At 39.9% G+C, this 20,323-nt stretch overlaps 1 protein-coding gene across 1 annotated transcript; it reads right to left on the reverse strand.

The window, feature by feature from the left end:
- Nucleotides 1–16,576: 16,576 nt before the first annotated feature.
- On the reverse strand, nt 16,577–18,039 carry LOC145957166 (uncharacterized). The gene is made up of 2 exons (XM_083073383.1): nt 16,740–18,039; nt 16,577–16,611 (listed from the first exon to the last, which is right to left on the reverse strand). Exons 1-2 carry the CDS (start codon nt 18,037–18,039, stop codon nt 16,577–16,579), a joined length of 1,335 nt encoding a protein of 444 aa, XP_082929509.1.
- Between the last annotated feature and the right edge of the window lie 2,284 nt (nt 18,040–20,323).

Below are 20,323 nucleotides of genomic sequence, written 5' to 3' on the forward strand. Positions count from 1 at the left end.
TTTCCGTCGTCGTTTCCGGTAACCCAGTCGTTGTAAGGGTTGTTTTTTGAGGGAGAGTACCAGGTACTTCCTTTCTACAGTCTTCTTTTTCCTTCTTCCCCAATCTTCTTCAAGTCTTTCTTGCTTTTTTCATGGCTGGGGGGATTAGTGTCGGTTCTTCTGCGCCTTCTCGGGGCAAGGCGTGTGGTAAGGCGGTGGCTATCGGGAGAGCCGCTACCGAGAAGAGGGATCTGCCTCTGCCCCGGGGCCCGGAGCCAGGCATCCCTGGCTACGACTGGGTCAAGCGTAAGATGGCGGGGGTCCAGAGCGTTTTCTGGTCCTTTTTTGAGGTTAACAGGATCCCGCGGTCGTGCAGGGTTTGCGACCCTTCTATTTCCCGGATGATCCGGCTTGAACCTTGTCAGGCTGGTGAGGGTGTGTATATGGGGAAGTCTACCGACCCTCCCCATTTCTATATGTATCATTGTTTTTTTAGAGATTTAGGTGTTTGTCTTCCCTTCACTCGGTTTGAGTGTGATTTTTTGAACTTTGTCAACTCGGCTCCTTGCCAGTTGCACCCCAATAGTTGGGGTTTTTTGATGGCTTTTCAGGTCCTGTGTACAGTTTTGGGGATAGAGGTGTCTCTTCCCGTCTTCCTTCATTTTTATCAGTTGAAGGTAGGCGTTCCGCCATATGGCATATTGTCTCTAAGTGGGAGTAGGGATGGGGGTTTGTTTACTCTCTACTCCCAGTCATACAAGAATTTTAAGCAAGAGTTTTTCCGAGTCGCTCTTGTGAACGTTGACCCCTTGGAAGATGGGGCGTTTTATTTCAAGGGGCTGCCAAGATTTTCCTTCTATTGGTGCCCCCGACCTTCTAGGTTTCACGGGGTGGGCCAATTGAAGCTGACTGCTTCGGAAGTGGCTGCCATCGAGAATCTCGCCGCGCTTCCTCGTCCGCTGGATTGCAAGCTCGTTCTGTCGCTTGCGAACTCGGCGTTCAGTGAGAGGGGTTTGGAGAGTGAGTATTTGGTTTTTTGGTGGTTTGGGGTTTGTGTAAATTCCACTTGCTGATGTGTTTTATCTCGTGAATGCAGGCATTATGGGGAAAAAACCTGTGGCGTGAGCTGAAGCATCGCTACAACGTCACCGAGCTCGAGGTCCCCGAGCCTCAAGAGGAGGATGTTCCCTCTCTAAAGGTCAGCCGGAAAAGGAAGAGGGGAGCGAAGGAGGTCAGGGGGACCTCTGCCCCTCCGGACGCCGAGGAGGTGACCTCCAAGGCTACTGATGCTGGTGCGGTGGACCTTACCGAGAGTCCACCGCCCAGGGGGGCCCCTCAGGTGGCTTTTGAAGAGGTGGTTCAGGCTTTCGAGGTGGCGAATTCGGCCACCGAGCAGGTTGCTCATTCTGCCGAGGTGGTGAGTACCTTGTTGCTTTTGCTTTTTTAATGTCGTCTATTATGTTTTTATGTGTTCTGACCTAGGACCGTCTTCCGCAGGTGGGAGATGCCGCCAAGGCGGCGACACAGGCTGCTAGGCGGGTCGCCCAGGCTGCCGAGGTGGCGATTCCGGCCACCGAGCAGGTTGTTCCTGCTGCTGAGGTAAGTAGTGTTCCCTGACTTTCATGGTTTCCTGTATGCCACCTTAATTATTTTTTGACATGGGGCTGGTTTTCGCAGGCGAGGTCGGAGGTTCCTATTGCGGACCTTCCAGATGTCGAGTAGGGGACGCCGACTTCCGCCTCTGTTGAGGCTCGTGAAGGGGGTCCGAGTCGTGAGGTTCACCCGTCCACCGCTGCAGCTTCGGCGCCGCCGTCTGGCTCGTCATAGGGGGCTTCCCGGAGCCGATACCTAGCCCATCGCTTCGGGAAGGGCCTTTCAAAGGTGCGGCTAGACCACGTGAGCGCCTCGGCCGACATGGACTCGCTGTGGAGCGCGGGGGTAACTGCCGAGAAGTTCTTCCCTCAGGGCTCGTTGAGCTCCGAGGACTAGGGGTTGATAGACGAGGCCGGCCCTGAGGGTAGTTTCGATGCTGCCCAGGTCCTTCTACAGAGGGCTATGGGCATCCTGGGCCACTGGAAGCCTAGGTGGGCTAAGCAGCAGGAGGACCTGGCCAAGCAGCAAGAGGACCTGGCCAAGTTGAGGGGCCGAATTCAACCCTGGAAGGATGCGAATAAGATCCTGAGGGAGGAGAACAAAGCTCTTAGTGCTGCCCTTGGCGAGGCGAAGCGGCGGGAGGCCGAGCTTCGATCTGCGCGGGGCGACCTTGCAAGGGTGCAGAAGTCTCTTCAGATCGCCTTGCGATCCAATGAGGCTTATGCTTCCCAGGTGGGGGAGCTGCAAGAGCTCGTCGCCTTCTCTCGGGGTCGCGCCGACTCTTTAGAAGATGAGGTGACGTCTTCTCGTGGCCAAGTGCGGGCTCTGGAGGATGTTGTCACCTCTCTGAAAGGAGAGTTGGCGGCGGCGGCTGAGGAGCGCCTTCGTAGCGAGGTCATTCTCGGTGGCCGGGAGGATGAGATTGCCACCTTGAGAGCGGAGCTGGCGGTAGGGAAGGCGGTCGTGGAAGGGAGGCTTGCAGAGGTCGAACGCTCCGTTGTGATGGAGCACAAGAGGGGCTTCCACAAGGCGGCTCGTCAGGCACGACTCCTTGCTCCCGGGTTCGACTTTTCCTCCATGCCTATGGAGAAGGTTGTCCGCTTTGGGAAGCTGGTCAAGGAGGACGACATCGAGGATAGCTCTAGCGAAAATGCCTTTGTGTAGGCCAATTTTGTAATAGCCTAGTTTAATTTTCTATTTTGGATTCAAGTGTTGAACTCTGGGAACTTTGCTAGTATATGCATATATATATATATATATATATATATATATATATATATATATATATATATATATATATATATATATATTTTTTTTTATTTTATTTTTTTTTTTTTTTTGCTTTTATGTGTTTGCGCTTGGTTTTTGCTTTGTGCGCGTTTTGAGGTATACGTTCGGTGTCCGTTTTGTGTTTTTATAGATTCGAGCTGGTCATGCTGGGGTTAAACCTCGACCTCGGTTTTTCGTAAAGGAATCTTTTGAGAGGTTCGAATTTGGCCTGAGGTTCGGATTCGGTCTCGAATTGAAGTGAGGTGAGCTATACGACGGTTCGGATTTGACCTCGTATTTTCGTGAAGGTTCAGGCTTGACCTTAATAAACCAAGGTTCAGACTCGACCTTAGATTCTCGTGAAGGTTCAAACTTGACCTTAATGAACCGAGGTTCGGCCTCGACCTTAGATTCTCGTGAAGGTTCAAACTTGACCTTAATGAACCGAGGTTCGGCCTCGACCTTCATTTGAGGTCAGACGTAAAATGATGCGAAAAAGATGTAAGTTGAGTGGAATAAGTCATTTTGTTGATTATGCAAATGTGCCTCGTTAAAAACCCTCTCAGTCAAAACCCATCTTTCTATTTTTTTGGGACAAAAGACTGAGGTGGGAAAAGAGTGCACTGCCCCAAGTGGGCGCGAGTTTCCTATCTGACGTGTCCTTTCTTGCTTCGCCTAGTAATCGCCATACCAAGTCACCGGCTCGGAATGAGCGAGGTTTCACTCGGATGTTGTATCTTCGGGAAGCTCGGAGCTTGCAGGCTTCTTCGTGGATTTGAGCTTCGTTTCTGAGCTCGTCCACTAGGTCGAGGTCAGCCGCCAGTTCTTGGGCATTCTGCTCGCCGTTGAAGACTTGGCATCTGTGGGATTTTTCGCCTACTTCTATTGGGATCACTGCGTCAGCTCCGTAGGTCAGCCTGTAAGGCATCTCTTGTGTGCTTGGCTGGGGGGTGCAATGATACGCCAAGAGGATGCTGGGAAGTTCATCGGGCCACTACCCTTTGGCGTTTCCTAGTCGCTTTTTGAGTTCTCGGAGGATGACCGTGTTGGCGGCTTCGACCTGGCCATTGGTCTGGGGGTGTTCCGTCGAGGTCGAAAGGTGTTTAATTCCGAGATCGCGGAGGAAGTCCTCGAATTCCTGTGCGATGAACTGTCGACCGTTGTCGGTAACGAGGGCGTGAGGGATTCCGAACCTGCAGATGATATTCTTCCAGGTGAACTTCCGCACGTTCTCAGTGGTGATTTTGGCGAGTGGACATGCTTCGATCCACTTGGTGAAGTATTCGATCGCTACCAGGAGGAACTTTCGTTGGCCCTTCGCCGAGGGAATGGTCCGAGGATGTCCATTCCCTATTGGGAGAAAGGCCACGCCGACATCATGTGGTGGAGAGTTTCGGGTGGTTGTCGGTGTGCGTTGCTGAACTGCTGGCTTTCTTTGCATTTTTTGATGTGGCTTTGGCAATCCGACTTCAGAGTGGACTCTATTTTGTATGTATATTGCTCTTCGAGATTTGATTGTTCTTCTGCCTTATCGGGCTCAATCTTGTTTTTAGAGTAGGGTAGATTGTATTAAGGGTTCGAATTCGACCTCAAACGGTGGTCCTAAGGTTCGGACTTGACCTCGGGTTTGCGTAAAATGAATTGTATTGGGGTTCGTACTCGACCTCAGTTTTTGTGTAAAATGAATTTCATCGAGGTTTGGATTCGACTTCGAACGAGCGCGCCAGGGTTCGTATTCGTCCTTAATCTGGAGTAAAACGAATTTGTGCATTTCACCAAGGTCCGAGCTCGACCTCGGATAAGAGTTTTAAGGTTCGTACTTGACCTCGTTTTGGCGTAAAATGAATTTTGTCGAGGTTCATACTCGACCTCGTTTTGGAGTAAAATGAATTTTGCCGAGGTTCGAACTCGACCTCGGATAAGAGTGTTAAGTTTCGTACTGATAAGAGTGTTAAGGTTCGTACTCGACCTTATAATTTTACCGAGGTTCGGACTCGACCTCGGATAAGAGTTTTAAGGTTCGTACTCGACCTCGTTTTGGCGTAAAATGAATTTTGTCGAGGTTCGTACTCGACCTCGTTTTGGAGTAAAACGAATTTTGCCGAGGTTCGTACTCGACCTCGTTTTGGAGTAAAACGAATTTTGTCGAGGTTCGGACTCGACCTCGGATAAGAGTGTTAAGGTTCGTACTGATAAGAGTGTTAAGGTTCGTACTCAACCTTATAATTTTACCGAGGTTCGGACTCGACCTCGGATAGGAGTTTTAAGGTTCGTACTCGACCTCGTTTTGGCGTAAAACGAATTTTGTCGAGGTTCGTACTCGACCTTGTTTTGGAGTATTAAGGTTCGTACTCGACCTTAGTTAGGGTGAAAGAGATTGGTTCGATTTTGTTTTTTATAAAAATAATAAATAAGAAAATGGATTCAGCAAAATGAGTAATTTTATTGATCGTTTTTGTGTGCCTCGTTAAAAACCCTCTCAATCAAGGACTGAGGCGGGAAAAGAGTGCACAATTTTGTTCATACAGAAAGGAGAAATAGAACCTAATGAGCTATGGTGGGGGGACCCCCTTTGCTCCGGATGAGGAGATCTTCAAACTCTCGGCGTAACACTGCCGAGCTGTCTTCTGATTTGCCTTGACGGAGATGATCTTGCCGTCATTCCCTGGGAACTTCATGGTGAGGTGTGGGGTGGACACCACCGTTCCGAGCTGATTCAAGGTTGGTCTCCCGATGATGATGTTATAGGAGGTGTTGGCCTCCACGAGAAGGTATCGAACCATGATTCTCCTTGTATCAGGGGGTACCCCGAAGGTTGTCAGTAGGTCTATGTACCCGCGAGTGTGAACTCGCTCTCCTGCGAAGCCGACTAAGGGCTCCGTGTGCGGCTGGATGAGAGAATGGGGGACGTCTAGCCTAAGGAACTTTGGCCAGTACAGGACGTCGGCCGAACTTCCTTGGTCAATGAGTGTCTTCTGTACCTCCTAGTTGGCGACCTCCACCATGATAACCATGGGATCATCTTGGTTAGGGCTGACACCCGCGTAGTCCTCGTTAGAGAAGGAGATCGGCGGTGAGCTTTGGTACGAGGCCGAGGTGGTAGAGTGGATGCAGTTGACATTCCGCAGGTGCCTTTTTCGGGTCGAGCTGCTGGCGCCTCCCCCCACAAAACCACCTGCAATTGTTTTAATCACTCCCCGTAAGGGGGCTGACCCTGTCTCCTGGCTTACCTCGGCCTGCACTGCGCCGCCGGCATTTTGTTGGGAGCCGGAGGGTTGATCCGTGCGAGTTCCCGAGCCTCGCCCTCTGCCACGCCCCCGACCACCATAGCCTCCTCGGTGACCCTGCTGTCGTTGGACGTATTGGCCGAGGTGGCCTGCCTGGATGAGCTCTTCGATGCGATCCCGGAGCGTGCGACACTCCTCCGTGGTGTGACCGTGGTTCCTGTGGTACCGACAGTGTTTGGACTTGTCGGCGCTGTTGGGAGTGTGACCTGGTGGTGGAAGGGCGAGTAAGTTGTTGTTGCTGGCTTCCTCCAGGATGTGGACTCTGGGAGCGTTCAGGGGAGTGTAGAAATCGTATCTCCCCCTCTGTTTGCCTTAGCCGACCTCTTGAACTGACTGTCATTGTTGACTTTGACCTTGTCGTTGTGCCCCTGCTCTAGCTTTGCTGGTCCTTTTCCGCGGACCTGGTCACTGAAGGCGGAGTGTTCCTCCATCTGGATGTAACCTGCAGCGCGGGCGCGGAGCTCGTCTATGTTGCGGGGGGACTCACGACACAGGCTGTTGACAAACGGCCCCGGTTTGAGTGCCATGAGCATGGCATGTAGGGCGACCTCGGGATTCAGGTTTCTGATTTTGATCGAGGTGGCAGCGAACCGTTCCATGAATGCCCGGAGTGGTTCGTCGTCATTTTGCCTGAGACTGGCCAAGGCGGCTAAAGTGACATGATGAGGTCGGCTCGTCGCATATTGCGCGGTGAACCTCCTGACTAGGGTGCTGAAACTGTCGATGGACTCGGGGGGCAGTTGGGTGTACCAGTTGAGCGCGGCCCCCTTGAGTGAGGTCGGAAACACCCTACACAAAATAGCATCATTGTTGGTGTAGAGATTTACCTGTGTTGTGTACAGGTCGATGTGCTCATCTAGGTCCGTCGTGCCATCGTAGCGGTCGAGGTGGAGAGGCTTCCACCCGTGAGGGAGTGGTGTCTCCATAATGCCATCCACAAAGGGGTGGCGGCGGAAGGTTGCCTGATCCCTCGCGGCATGAGTGGGGGCCTTGCTGATTTCATGGGCTGACTTGTGCGTCGGTGCATGAAACCGATGCGTTGCAGGTCGCTGAGTTGGTGTCTTGGTTGTCGTCCGAGGTTGAGAGACTGAGTGCTCCTCTTCCTCATTGTGGTTGCCCGTATGAGGAGGATGATCGGAGTGGTGTCGAGGGAGTTGAGCGCGGATTCGCTCGTTCTCGGCGCTACGTCGGCTTCGTTAGCGGCACGCATTGCCGCTAGGTTAGTGTCGTGCTTGGCACGCATGTTTTGTAGGTCGGCGGTGTGTTGCTGCTGCATCTGTTCGACCTGATCGATCAGTCTCCTCAACGCTGCTTCGTTATCCATGGTAGTTGAGTGGTTTACGTCGTCTGTTGCACGTCTGCTATGGCTTCTGGTGCAAACCATAAGCGTGGCCGATAAGAGCTGTCTTGATCGGCCCCACGGTGGGCGCCAAAGAAAGTGGAGACGGAAGATGAGCAGAAAAGCGAGAGAAACAGCGTGCGCAAGAAGCTGAAAGAGCGAAAAGTGAGTAAAGTGAGAGGTGAAGAGGCGCGAGTGAGAGAAAAGAAAGTTTTCTCCCAAAATTCAAAACGGTCGTGCCACGCGTCAACCTAAGGGCACGCTGACAACACATTAATTGCAAGACCATCATTGCACAACCGTCATTCCCCTTAACGCGCCACTTGCACGTTTTCGGAAAACGAACAGTTACGACACATGGCATCTCAACAGGCAGAAGTGCGCGAAAGGTCACTTCCCCCCAGCGAGCTCGGTCTTAACTCCTCGACCTATGGTCTTCGGAGCTCGGGGGGCTAATGTACTGCCCGTACCACGAAGCCGAGCTCCGAGCTCGGCATCACAACACAAGATGAGGTCGGGCACGCGCTATGCGGCGTCAGCTCGGTATTTAAGCAGATCATAACCGATCTCGAGGGATCTCGCTTCAGACGAGATCCACTATCTAATCTTATCATATCTTATCTCAGGCCCAAGGCCCAAAGAAACCCTAATTCACACTAAGGTACGTGCATTATTTATACGAGATTCATACTCCCACAAACACTAACTTTAGCATCGGAGTCTCTTTTGTAGGTATCACCCCCATCTTGGAGCACCAGCGTACCCGTGAAGGAGGCTCACCGATCTTACCTGGCGGATCAGCTCTACAGCAGATTTCCGGTAAGAACAATATATAATACCAATAAAATTGATAAATAATAATTGAAGTATTAAAAAGGTGAGAGAGAAAACTTTTTTACACTAAATTGACAGGTCAAGCAATAATAGTTTACAAAAAATTCGACTCATTTACACTTCTATTTATAATAAAATGTTTATTATGAAGTTCCTGATTCATTGAAATATAAGATTTTTTTTTTCTTGAAGAAGTTGTGCATATTTTGTTAGTAAAAATGAAAATTATTTTACGGGTGTTTAATATTTTTAGAATTTATTTGTTACTTTATATTTATTAAATAAAATTTTAATTTAATTTTTTAGTTACTATAGTATGTTATTATTTTACTGTATCATGATTAAAAATTATAAGTAAATTTATAAGTTATATTTTATTAAATTTATAATTTACACAATTAATTTGTTTTTTTTAGTAACATAATAATTGGTACCATAATTATACGTGGGTTCAGGGAATATAGTACATTAGTACGGGAAAATAGATGAAAGTGAATAAGTTAGAAAAATGTCTTTTAAATTAAACATTTTTAAAAGGCCTAAAGAGTAATTTTAAATAACTTAAATAAAAAAAATAGATCCGTACACTTGCTCACCAATGGAAAACATGATAAAGTTGTCCACGGTAGCAATAACTTTCCTTTAAACCAATTTTACTAGTCATTCATGTTTACAAGATGAATTATGTATTATCGTAAGCTTCTTTAATTCAAAATTTGCATTCATATTACTAAATTAAATTAATTCAAATTATCCAATTGAGTTTTAACAAAATGTCTAACTAATAATCACAAACTAAATATTCATAATACAAATTATATTATATTCTAAATTTCACTCTTATATTATTCACATTCTAATATGAACCTAATAACCTTCCAACAAACTATCATTTTTTTCCTGCGTATTTTCAAACTAATTTACCATACACTTGGGATTCAAAATAACATAAATGTAAATTTCATTTAATACTAAATCAAACTTCAAAATAACATAAACATACATTTTTTTTAATACTAAATCAAATTAATCACAATATTTCATAATTGTTCTTCATATCATTATAATTCCAGCCAAGACAAATACTATGATCCAAACCACAATAAATTTGTTCCTCATTTGTTTTCACCATCTTCAAAACATTCATCACCATTTCTTCCACAACTTTTACCTTTTTATTTGTAAGACTTAACTCCTCTCTCAACTTGTCAATTTTAACCTACAACTCAGATATATCACAAATATGCCCAGAGACTATTGTTACTAATTCTTCCACTTGATCCATTTTGTTGTACCATTCAAAAAATCGACAATGGCTATTTGTCTCGTTATATCTTCCACAACCAAAAAATTTTCTCCCTGGATTCTTACGAGTTTTTGAGTATTGTATCTTACTTCAAATACCACAATAACATATCGGCATTTCCCTTGGTAACGTGGATAACATAATCCTGCTTGTATGTGAAGATACAGAATTCTCCATTTGTAATTTCTGACAATTATAAATATGTGCTTAATATAAACATCAACAATCATAATCATAAGCAATAATGCTTACAACAAATATTACCAAACCACATTAATAAAATAATAATTACAACGCCACAATCATAACACTATCAAGTTGTGAAAATAAATTACAATCTATTTTTTTATCACCTCAATCCACAATCCATAATAATGCCTTCACAACAAACAACAACTACATGAGTTATCGATACTTACTAAATCTACCAAAAACAAAATCCTAACAAAATCACATAACAATATGAATCCTAACAACTAACCAAATAAATCAAACAATATTCACACATACGTTATCCGTCAAAGCAACACTAGATGACCAACGAATTAAAAAGAATCTGAGCACAACTGAAAAGTTATTACAACTTAATCGAACAAAATTAAACTTACCACTAATTGTTCACTTCAAAATCGGGGTGCCTATCCATGGGAATGAGACACAAACTGGAAAATCAGCAGAGATTTTTCTGACCTCAAATGGATTTCAAATGGAAATGGAGACAAGCTTTCATGAAGAGAAGAAGATGCAAGGTTTTCAAATGAAAACAAAGACAGGGTAAGGGAGACAACATTTGATGAAGAGAAGAACATCCATGGCAAAAAGATGGAAACAGAAACACAAGAACGGATCGAGGGAAACATGGTCACGGGAAAGGAGACAACCTTCTCTGAAGAGAAGAAGATGGAGCCACGTGTGAATGGAAAGAAGATGAGGTGGCATGCTTTTACAAAACAGACAAAAGAGGGGGACCTAAGTTTGGGTTGGTTTGTTGGATCATGGGGAACGGCCGAATTTGATCCAATTTCTGGCCAAATCTTCAACATCTTGGATGATAAGGAGTAAGTTTCCACAGGGCAATACCTCATTGGCTGGCCATACAGAGGGCTCCCAAACCCTCTACTCAGAGAGGGCATACAAGGAATATTCATTTACCTAATTTGTCATTTGATAGAGACACAAATGGGTGCCTAGGTATTGACATAAGTTCACAATCATTCTTTTTAAACTTGCTCAAGAGTTCTTTTGCATACTTTTATTGATAAATGTAGATCCCTTAATTTATTTATTTGATTTGTAGTCTTATGAAGAAATTTAATTCTCCCTTCATGCTCATATGAAACTCCAACTAAGAGAAGTCCTTATAAAGAGATTCATTAGTAACCCCAAATATAACAAGTTAAATTATATTTTTGGTCCATTTCTCTATTTTTAATATTCAATTTGAGCTCATTATTTTTAAATAGTTTAATTTGGTCCTCTAAATTTAAAAAAAAAAAAGTTCAATATTTTCTTTTCATCCAATTTGACACCAATGACATTAATGAAATCAAATGAAAGAGTTACACTGAACACTTGTTTGAAAATTAGAAAATCAAATTGAACCATTTAAAAACATTAAGACTAAATTGAGCATTTCAAAAATAGAGGGACTAAATTGAATAATAATTTATCTGACATTTTCTTTTGTCTAGATAATTTGAATTTTATTTTACCTATTACCACACCTTAATTACCACACAACACTTTACAAAAATAATCTAATGATTAAAAATACAAGGCTGAAGGTAATACCTCCTAAGTGTCATTAGCTTTAAAAAAATATGATATTTTCCAGAAATCTCAATCAACTCTTTTACTAGATGTTTTATGAAAAGTTTGCCATATGTTTCAAATTGATATGTTTAAAATTTTTATGACAAATTCATTTTTCATTCTTTTGGAAAATAAACTTGTTACATTTTAATTATTTGACTCTTCAAGAGTAATCTCATGTAGATTTTAGGTCTCTTGGCAATAATAATAATAATAATAAAATTATCATTCTTCTTGCCTGTGAATGAATCTTTGTTAAATTCATACCTTTACTTAAATTGATATTAAGAATCTTAGGTTTAGTCTTAAGTTTGGTATTCTCTTCGATATTTTGTTTTGAAGAGTAACTTTTATATATTTTTCTATCAAGTTTTAACAACTTGATAGAGATAATCCAAGTTTCTAAGAAAAGTATCATATAAGATGTTTTTTTTTATTGGATGACTTAGAGTTGTATGAATTAGAATCGAAGTTAGAACTTACCAAATAAAATTTATTAGTTTGTGTTAACCATAAAACAAATGTTAGTTTCTTCAACTAATTCATCCTTTTTTAGTTACTGCTATCAACATCCCCTTCTACGTAACTATCATATTATTTTATTTTTTTTTAAATCATTTTCTTTTGCCTAAGGACAATCATCTTTCACATGTCCCAACTTCTTGCACTTAATTGAAACAAAGAATATCTTTCTTTACTTCTTTGAAGAATTTCATTTTGAATTTCTTATTCTTGGGACGAAACTTGTATTTCCATTTTTTTATTATCTTTTAGAACTTAGATTTACTTTTAAGTTCTTTTAAAAATATTTTTCTTATTTGGATATTTATTATGTAATTTAATTCATCCATGGATGTTTCTTCGTACAACATTGTAAATTTAAATTTATATAGTTGTATAAAAAAAATAAGTACTTCAATTTTATCTATTTTTTTTAATAACGAATAAATTCACATTCAATTGATATATTGTCCTTTTATAATAATATAATAAATTAGTTGTCTTATTAAAAAAAATCAATTGATATGAAATATTTTTCAACATTATAAAATAATAAAATTGTCAATAGCCCCGAGGAAGACCTAGCCTGTCCCATAGATTTGTTTCAATCTAATTAGGATTGAACACGTATGATTTTTAAAATTAAATTCAATGCATTTTTTTAAGTGAGTTTGAGTTATTATGTAAGCTGTTCCAACTCGATTTAATGTCTTATATTTATTTAAAAATATATATTTTTTAAAAATATATTTTTTATTTAATAGATAGTATTTTGTATGAGATAAAATTTATTTATAATGATATTATTTATTTTATAATGTATATTATAAAATATACTTTAATCTATTTTTTATACCTTTTTTTACTTTTCTTAATTTAATTTATATCTCTTAATGTAAGTGTGTGTTTGAGAAATATTTTTCTTCTCTATATTAAACTGTTTTAGTTGAAAATTTTTTTGTAAAATAAGCTTGTTGTTTGAGATATCAGTTTAAATCTATAAACTATTTTAAATAAAAAAAAAATTAAAGCTTATAATTAGTTTTCGGTAATTTTTTTCTCCTAAAACTAATTTATTACATAAAAATTGACTATTTTGTTGTATCTAGATGAAATTAAATATCACAATTTTTTTAAGAAAACTTAAACAAAAATGTATTTCGATTTCAATTATAACACAATCTATTATTGGAATAATATACTTTTCATAGTTTTTCCATACACAATATAAAATGTTGATATTGATATATTATGGGAAAATGTCATATTCACCTAGTGTCAGTTCTATATATCTTTTAATCTTGATCTGTTCGGTTCCGATTCAAATAAATAATTTAGAAAAAATATTTTGCTTAATTAAGTTAAAAATAAAATGAATCTGATCTATTTTTTTTACTCTTAATTGTCAAAATATATATATATATATATATATATATATATATATATATATATATATTATAAAGAAGAATTCGTGATGCAATTCTTGCGTTCTTTATTGCTGTCCAGACATATATATGTATACATAGTGTTCAGGAATTGTTGCCTCAATTCTAGCTAATTAGGAGGTAACTATTCCTAAATATAATCTGTACAGATTGCTATCCTATATTAACAGATATGACAAGATAATTATAGTAAATATGGAAGATACTAAATCAATAATTACAAAATAGAAGATTCAGCAAGATCTCAATAATCCTGATTTTGTAAGATTTCCATAATCTCAATACCCCCCCTCAAGCTGGTGCAGATGGATTACAGATGCCCAACTTGGACAATATGCAATCAAATTGAGTCTTTCCTAAAGCTTTGGTGAAGATATCTGCCAATTGAGCATGAGATGGCACATAATGTGTACTAATAGTTCCTTGCAAAAGTTCATCACGTACAAAGTGACAGTCCACCTCGATGTGTTTGGTGCGTTCATGAAAAACAGGATTAGCAGCGATGTGTAGAGCAGCCTGATTATCACAATAAAGCTTCATAGGTCCAGAATGAGTACACCCAAGACATGATAAGAGTTCCTTCAGCCATTTTAATTCACAAGTGGTAGTAGCCATAGATCGATATTCTGCTTCAGAGGAAGAGCGAGAGACCGTGTGTTGTTTCTTAGTTTTCCAAGATATAGGAGAATCACCAAGAAGAATAAACCAGCCAGTAAGAGATCTCCTAGTCAAAGGACAACTGGCCCAATCGGAATCACACCAAGCATACAACTGCAAATCACAGTTAGCACGTAACAAAATTCCTTGTCCAGGATTACCTTTCAAATAGCGTACAACACGTAAGGCAGCGTCCCAATGTTCTTGTCGCAGATGTTGCATGAATTGAGCAAGTGTATGGACACAATAAGAAAGTTCAGGCCTTGTAACAGACAAGTAAATCAACCTACCCACCAACCTGCGATAACGTTCTGGATCTGGAAGAAGAGTACCTTTAGCCAAAGGTAATTGATGATGTTGATCCATAGGAAAACCAGCAGGCTTGGCTCCCAGCAATCCTACTTCAGATATGATATCCAACGCATATTTGCGTTGACACAAGAAAATGCCAGTAGAGTTACGAGCCACCTCAATGCCTAAAAAATATTTCAGCATTCCAAGATCTTTCATGTGAAAGCATGCATTCAAGTATAGTTTGAAGGCTTTAATGGCAGCATTATCATTTCCTGAAATCACCAAGTCATCCACGTAAACCAACACATGAAGTTGCACACGTTCACGTTGGAGAGTAAAGAGTGAATGATCAGAGGAGGATTGTGCAAATCCATAGCGTTTCAAAGCACCAGCCAATTTGGCAAACCAACATCGGGGAGCCTGTTTTAATCCATACAATGACTTGCGAAGTCTACAAACCTTACCTGAAGCTTGAGATCGAAATCCTGGAGGAAGTTTCATATACACCTCCTCTTCAAGATCCCCGTGTAAGAACGCATTATGAACATCCATTTGATGAAGCTCCCATTTTCTAGCAGCTGCAACAGCGAGAAGCATGCGCACAGTCACCATCTTCGCGACCGGGGCAAAGGTTTCATTGTAATCAAGTCCTTCAACTTGGTTATTTCCCAATATCACGAGTCGTGCTTTAAATCGTTCAATAGAACCGTCAGAGTTATACTTGATTCGATAAACCCATTTGCACCCAATAGCTTTCTTCCCAGGTGGAAGTGGTTCCAAAGTCCAGGTCCCATTATTCTCTAATGCTTGAATTTCAGCCTGCATGGCTTGTTGCCATTGTTTATCTTTCATAGCTTGAGCAAAAGATTGAGGTTCGGTTCCTGTACTAATAGCTGCCAAAAAATGTCGATAGTGTGCAGAGAAGTTATTATAATTAACATAATGTGTTATAGGATAAAGTGTACCTGAGGGGCGAGAAGTAGCAAGTGAACTTGGAGAGGGGTCTAATCTGCAGATGGTGTTTGTCACAAAATCTCTTAACCGAGTGGAAGGCATCTTAGCACGATGTCCACGACCCAAAGGCTGTGTACTCACGTCAGCACTTAAGTCCCCCCTTTCTATTACACTAGTCTCAATATCATTGGAGTCAGTACGTGGACCTGTTGGCTCTTGCAAAGAAACTACACTCCCATTGTTTGCACCTTTTCTATTTTCAGAATCAGCCTGTGCAATCTCCATTTCATCATCATCATCAACACTATTCCAAGGTGCAAGATTGTCCTTTTCTATGTCAATGTGTTTAGGTGCTGAGTTTTGTGATTCAGCACAAGGAAATTCATTTTCAGAAAACACCACGTCTCTGGATGTTAGAAACACACCCAATTCCAAATCATAAACTCTCCAACCTTTCTTACCATAGGGATATCCCAAGAAAACACATCGTCGACTGCGACTTGCAAATTTATCCCTCTTAGAATCTCTGTTATGGACATAGCACAAGCTCCCAAACACGCGCAGATGATTGAGTGACGGTGGTTTGTTGTAGAGCATCTCATAGGGAGTTTTCCTATGCAAAACAATTGAGGGTGTACGATTAATTAGGTATCCAGCGGTTAGAACACATTCTCCCAAAAACTTAATAGGAAGATGCGCTTGAAAGCGTAGTGCACGAGCAACATTAAGAATATGCCTATGCTTCCGCTCTACTCGTCCATTTTGCTGAGGAGTTCCTGTACAAGATGTTTCATGCACAATTCCATGTTTTTGAAAGTAGCTATCCATACATACAAATTCTGTACCATTATCGCTACGTACAACCTTCACTTGTTTTCCAAATTGGCGTTCCACCATAGCAAAAAACTGGCACATACGTGTGAAAACTTCTTTCTTTTCTTCCAACAAATAAATCCATACAGCTCGAGAATAATCATCCACAATGGTAAAAAAATATCGAGCACCACAATGAGATATAGTTCGATAGGGTCCCCAAAGATCACAATGAATTAACTGAAAAATAACCATGGTTTTATTTATGCTAATGGGAAAACTTTCTCTACATTGTTTAGCTCTAAGGCAAACATCACAAGCCTTATTACATAATGCATCACTTCTACTAGAACCAATATTTGGAATTAACTCCACAACCTTAGGAGATGGGTGTCCCAATCGCTTATGCCATAAGTCAAAAACATTTCCATCAGATTTTACAGCAGCAGCAATAGCAGTCATTCCTTGAAGGTAGTAGAGCCCCTCTCTTTGTTCACCCACTCCAATCACCGTCCTCAAGATACGGTCCTGTATTACACAGAATTTATTAGTGAACTGAACCTCACAATTTAATTCATTTATAAGTTGTGACACTGAAATCAAATTGCATTTTAAGCTAGGCACATAAAGAACATGGTTCAGTTTTAGAGTATCACTAAGCACCACCGTTCCTTCCTTGGTAGCAGAAATTTGCTTTCCATCAGGAAGCCCTATTGGGCATTGCAAGACATTTCTCACATCAGTCAAGTATTCTATTGTTCCTGTCATATGACGAGAAGCACCTGTATCTATAATCCATTGTACAAAATTTCGCTTACCAGTCAATTTTTCAGCAGCTCCTAATTTGACATTATTCAAGAGATTCACCAATGTTTGCCACTGCTCACCATTAAGTCCACTAACAGTAGACTTATCAGCATCTGTTATCATGGCATTAAATTCTGGTCCTCCTGTTGAAGCTTGTGCTACATTAGCCTTAGTTAGTGCACCACGTCCTCTACCGCCAAAGGTCTTTCCTTGTTGTCCAACTTTGCCACGACCACTTCCTCGTCCAATTTCTCGAGGTCGTTCTCCCCACCACTCTGGGTAACCAATTAATTGGAAACAACTCTCCAAGTCATGCCCTGAACGATTACAGTTACCACATATTACATTTTTGTCCTTCACTTCAATTTTGCCACGAGATTTTCCTCCAGTCTGTACAGCAAAGCTCATTATCTCATTACGTTCCTCCTTTCCTCGGGTGATACTTCTCATACGTTCTTCCTGCACCAAGGTTGAATAGATTTTATTCAAACTTGGCAATGGATCCTGTGCAAGTAAATTCGATCTCACTGTCCCATAAGTGGTTTCATCAAGTCCCATGAGAAATTGATGGATTTTCTCTTCTTCACGTTTCTTTTCCAGCTTGAATGCTAGATTGCAAGTACACGCAGCGCACGTACACGTAGGTATCTGCTCATGGTTTGCTAACTCCTCCCATAGCTTCTTCAACTTGCCATAATAAGCAGCAACAGTCATTCCTTTCTGTTTACATTCAGCTAGCTCTGCTTTAAGCTGCTGAATGCGTGGCCCATTCGCTATTGAGAAACGTTCCTTGATATCTGTCCATAGGTCTTGAGCCACCTCCATATGTGATATAGTTGAACGGAGAGTCGGTTCAATAGTGTTCATTATCCATGACACCAATAACGAGTTATTGGTCCACCAATCTTCAAGATCTGATGATTTTTCTGCTGGTCGTTTGATTGTTCCATCTATGAACCCGAACTTCTTTCTTGCTCTCAATGCGGTTCTCATGGAGCGAGCCCACTCATCATAATTCTCTCCTTTCAATTGAACCAATGTCAAAAGGCTTCCTGGATTGTCACTTACAGTGATGTCATAGGGTGAGATTGTCTTCCTTGCTACTACTTCTTCTCTGTTGTCTCCGTTCTTGTTGTCTTCCTCAGCCATGATGGCAGTGATAGCCAAGATAAAGCTTTGGTACCATATAAAGAAGAATTCGTGACGCAATTCTTGCGTTCTTTATTGCTGTCCAGACATATATATGTATACATAGTGTTCAGGAATTGTTGCCTCAATTCTAGCTAATTAGGAGGTAACTATTCCTAAATATAATCTGTACAGATTGTTATCCTATATTAACAGATATGACAAGATAATTATAGTAAATATGGAAGATACTAAATCAATAATTACAAAATAGAAGATTCAACAAGATCTCAATAATCCTGATTTTGTAAGATTTCCATAATCTCAATATATATATATATATATATATATATATATATGAGAGAGAGAGTGTCAGTGTGGAGATGAATAAATAGATAGATTGAATCTTATAATTTATTTTGTCTTTGTTTCAATTTTTACAACCGACACTCTATGTTCTTGGCCTTTAATATTAGCATACTCATCAAGTTAATCACATGACTTCTTCCATAAGGATATGCCATGAATAATAAATTATGAACAAATTAAATATAACTAAAATAAGGTGACTTGTATTTTTTGGAGCTCCAGTCCACACAAAAATTGGGAAATAAGAAAGAGGAGGCTATAAATTATATCAATGATATGATAAAGAACTCTCATAAGCAAATTTATTTGGCTCCTTATATTGACCGGTAAGTACATATTTTTTATTGCATTTAATATATGTAATTTATATATGTATTGTTTAACTAATTATGGCTCAATGTAGAAATTATTGGCAATTGTTTGTTCTTTGTCCTATGAGTAATATTGCTGAATAGTTTTGTTCTTTGCATTATAAGCCCACTACATGTCAAAAATTTAGTCAAAAGGTAAACTTTAATTTGTAACACATGTTTTAATTTTATGCTATTTATTATAAAATTTTAATTATGTAACTTACGTTCATTTTATTTTCTTTACTGTTGTGGCTGTGTATAATGTCATAGTGATAGATCTATTGCACTATCAAAGAACTTAGAATAGATTTACCCCATGGTAAGTAAGTGATTTGTAATTAAAGTCAATGTGCCTAACAAATGTCTTTTATTATCTTAATTAAAAAAATTACTTATACTACTCAATTTGATATTCATTTTAGAGTTATAAACCACAAGGACATTATGAATGTGGATACTATGTCATGAATTGGATGTCAGAAATAATTGAAGGGAGAGTAACAAATGATTAGAGTGAGGTACATTAAAAATATTGTTAATTTCTTTTAATGCTTATTATGATGTAATTAATATATGATGTATATATGTTGCAACTTCTTGAAGATGCTACACCATTGGAGGAAACCAAATTGGAAGACATTCAAATTTATTGGGGAAATTTCATTTTAGAAAAATTTAGAAATAAATCATATTGAAATGTCTAGTATTACATATAAAATTTAGAAATAGGTGAATGTGGCTTCAGCATTAGGCTACCAAGTGCATGTCTAATGTAGTGTGACCTAATTTTTTTTAGCTTCTTTTCTCCTTATAAGAAAAAACTCTTCTTTATTAATCTTAGATTGGCCTCTCTTGGTTTCTGAGTATATGGCTTCTTTAGTATTATATATTATATAATGATAATGATGTAACTGAGCCATTCCTATAATGATAAGGATCATAGATTCGCCTCTTGGTTCATGCTAGATTTTGATATGGCTTCTCTAACATTGGATAATTGAATAAGTTTTATTGAATCAATTTTTACAAGTTATTTATAATTGAATCAATTTTATTTTAAAAATTATATTTGTTAAAAAAAATACAATCTACAATGGTTCTACGTAAAAAGTGTTTATATATATGTACATCTAAGATGATTTTATGAAAACTGACTTAGATGTATGTGTACATTTAAGATGGTTTTTTACTAAAAATTGACTGAGATGAACACATACATCTAAGTCGATTTTTACGTAGTCAACGTAGATATGTGTATTCATCTATATCGTCCTCATATAAGTTGATTTTAGAACCGATGTAGACATGCCAAAATAACCGACTTAGAATACATTATTTCTAGTAGTGAATATTTTGCTTAATTAAGCTAAAAATAAATTAAATATGATTTATTTTTTGTTTACTCTTAATTATCCATATATATATATATATATATATGTAAGAGAGGGAGAATGAATGTGGAGATGAATAGATAGATTGAATCTTATAATTTATTTTGTCTTTGTTTCAATGTTTACAAACGACACTCTATGTTCTTTGGCCTTGAATATTAGAATACTCATCAAGTTAATCCAATGACTTTT

Source organism: Cajanus cajan, chromosome 4 (assembly GCF_000230855.2).
Source record: "Cajanus cajan strain Asha chromosome 4, NIPB_CcT2T_4, whole genome shotgun sequence".
Taxonomy (NCBI): domain Eukaryota; kingdom Viridiplantae; phylum Streptophyta; class Magnoliopsida; order Fabales; family Fabaceae; genus Cajanus; species Cajanus cajan.

Bases quoted from the DNA above. Each gene is read 5' to 3' on its own strand.
- LOC145957166 (XM_083073383.1), bottom strand. From the start codon at position 18,039: ATGGCTGAGGAAGACAACAAGAACGGAGACAACAGAGAAGAAGTAGTA. The intron at 16,612-16,739 runs GTGATACTCTAA...TGTGTAATACAG, and splicing joins GGAAGGAACGGTGGTGCTTA to GACCGTATCTTGAGGACGGT.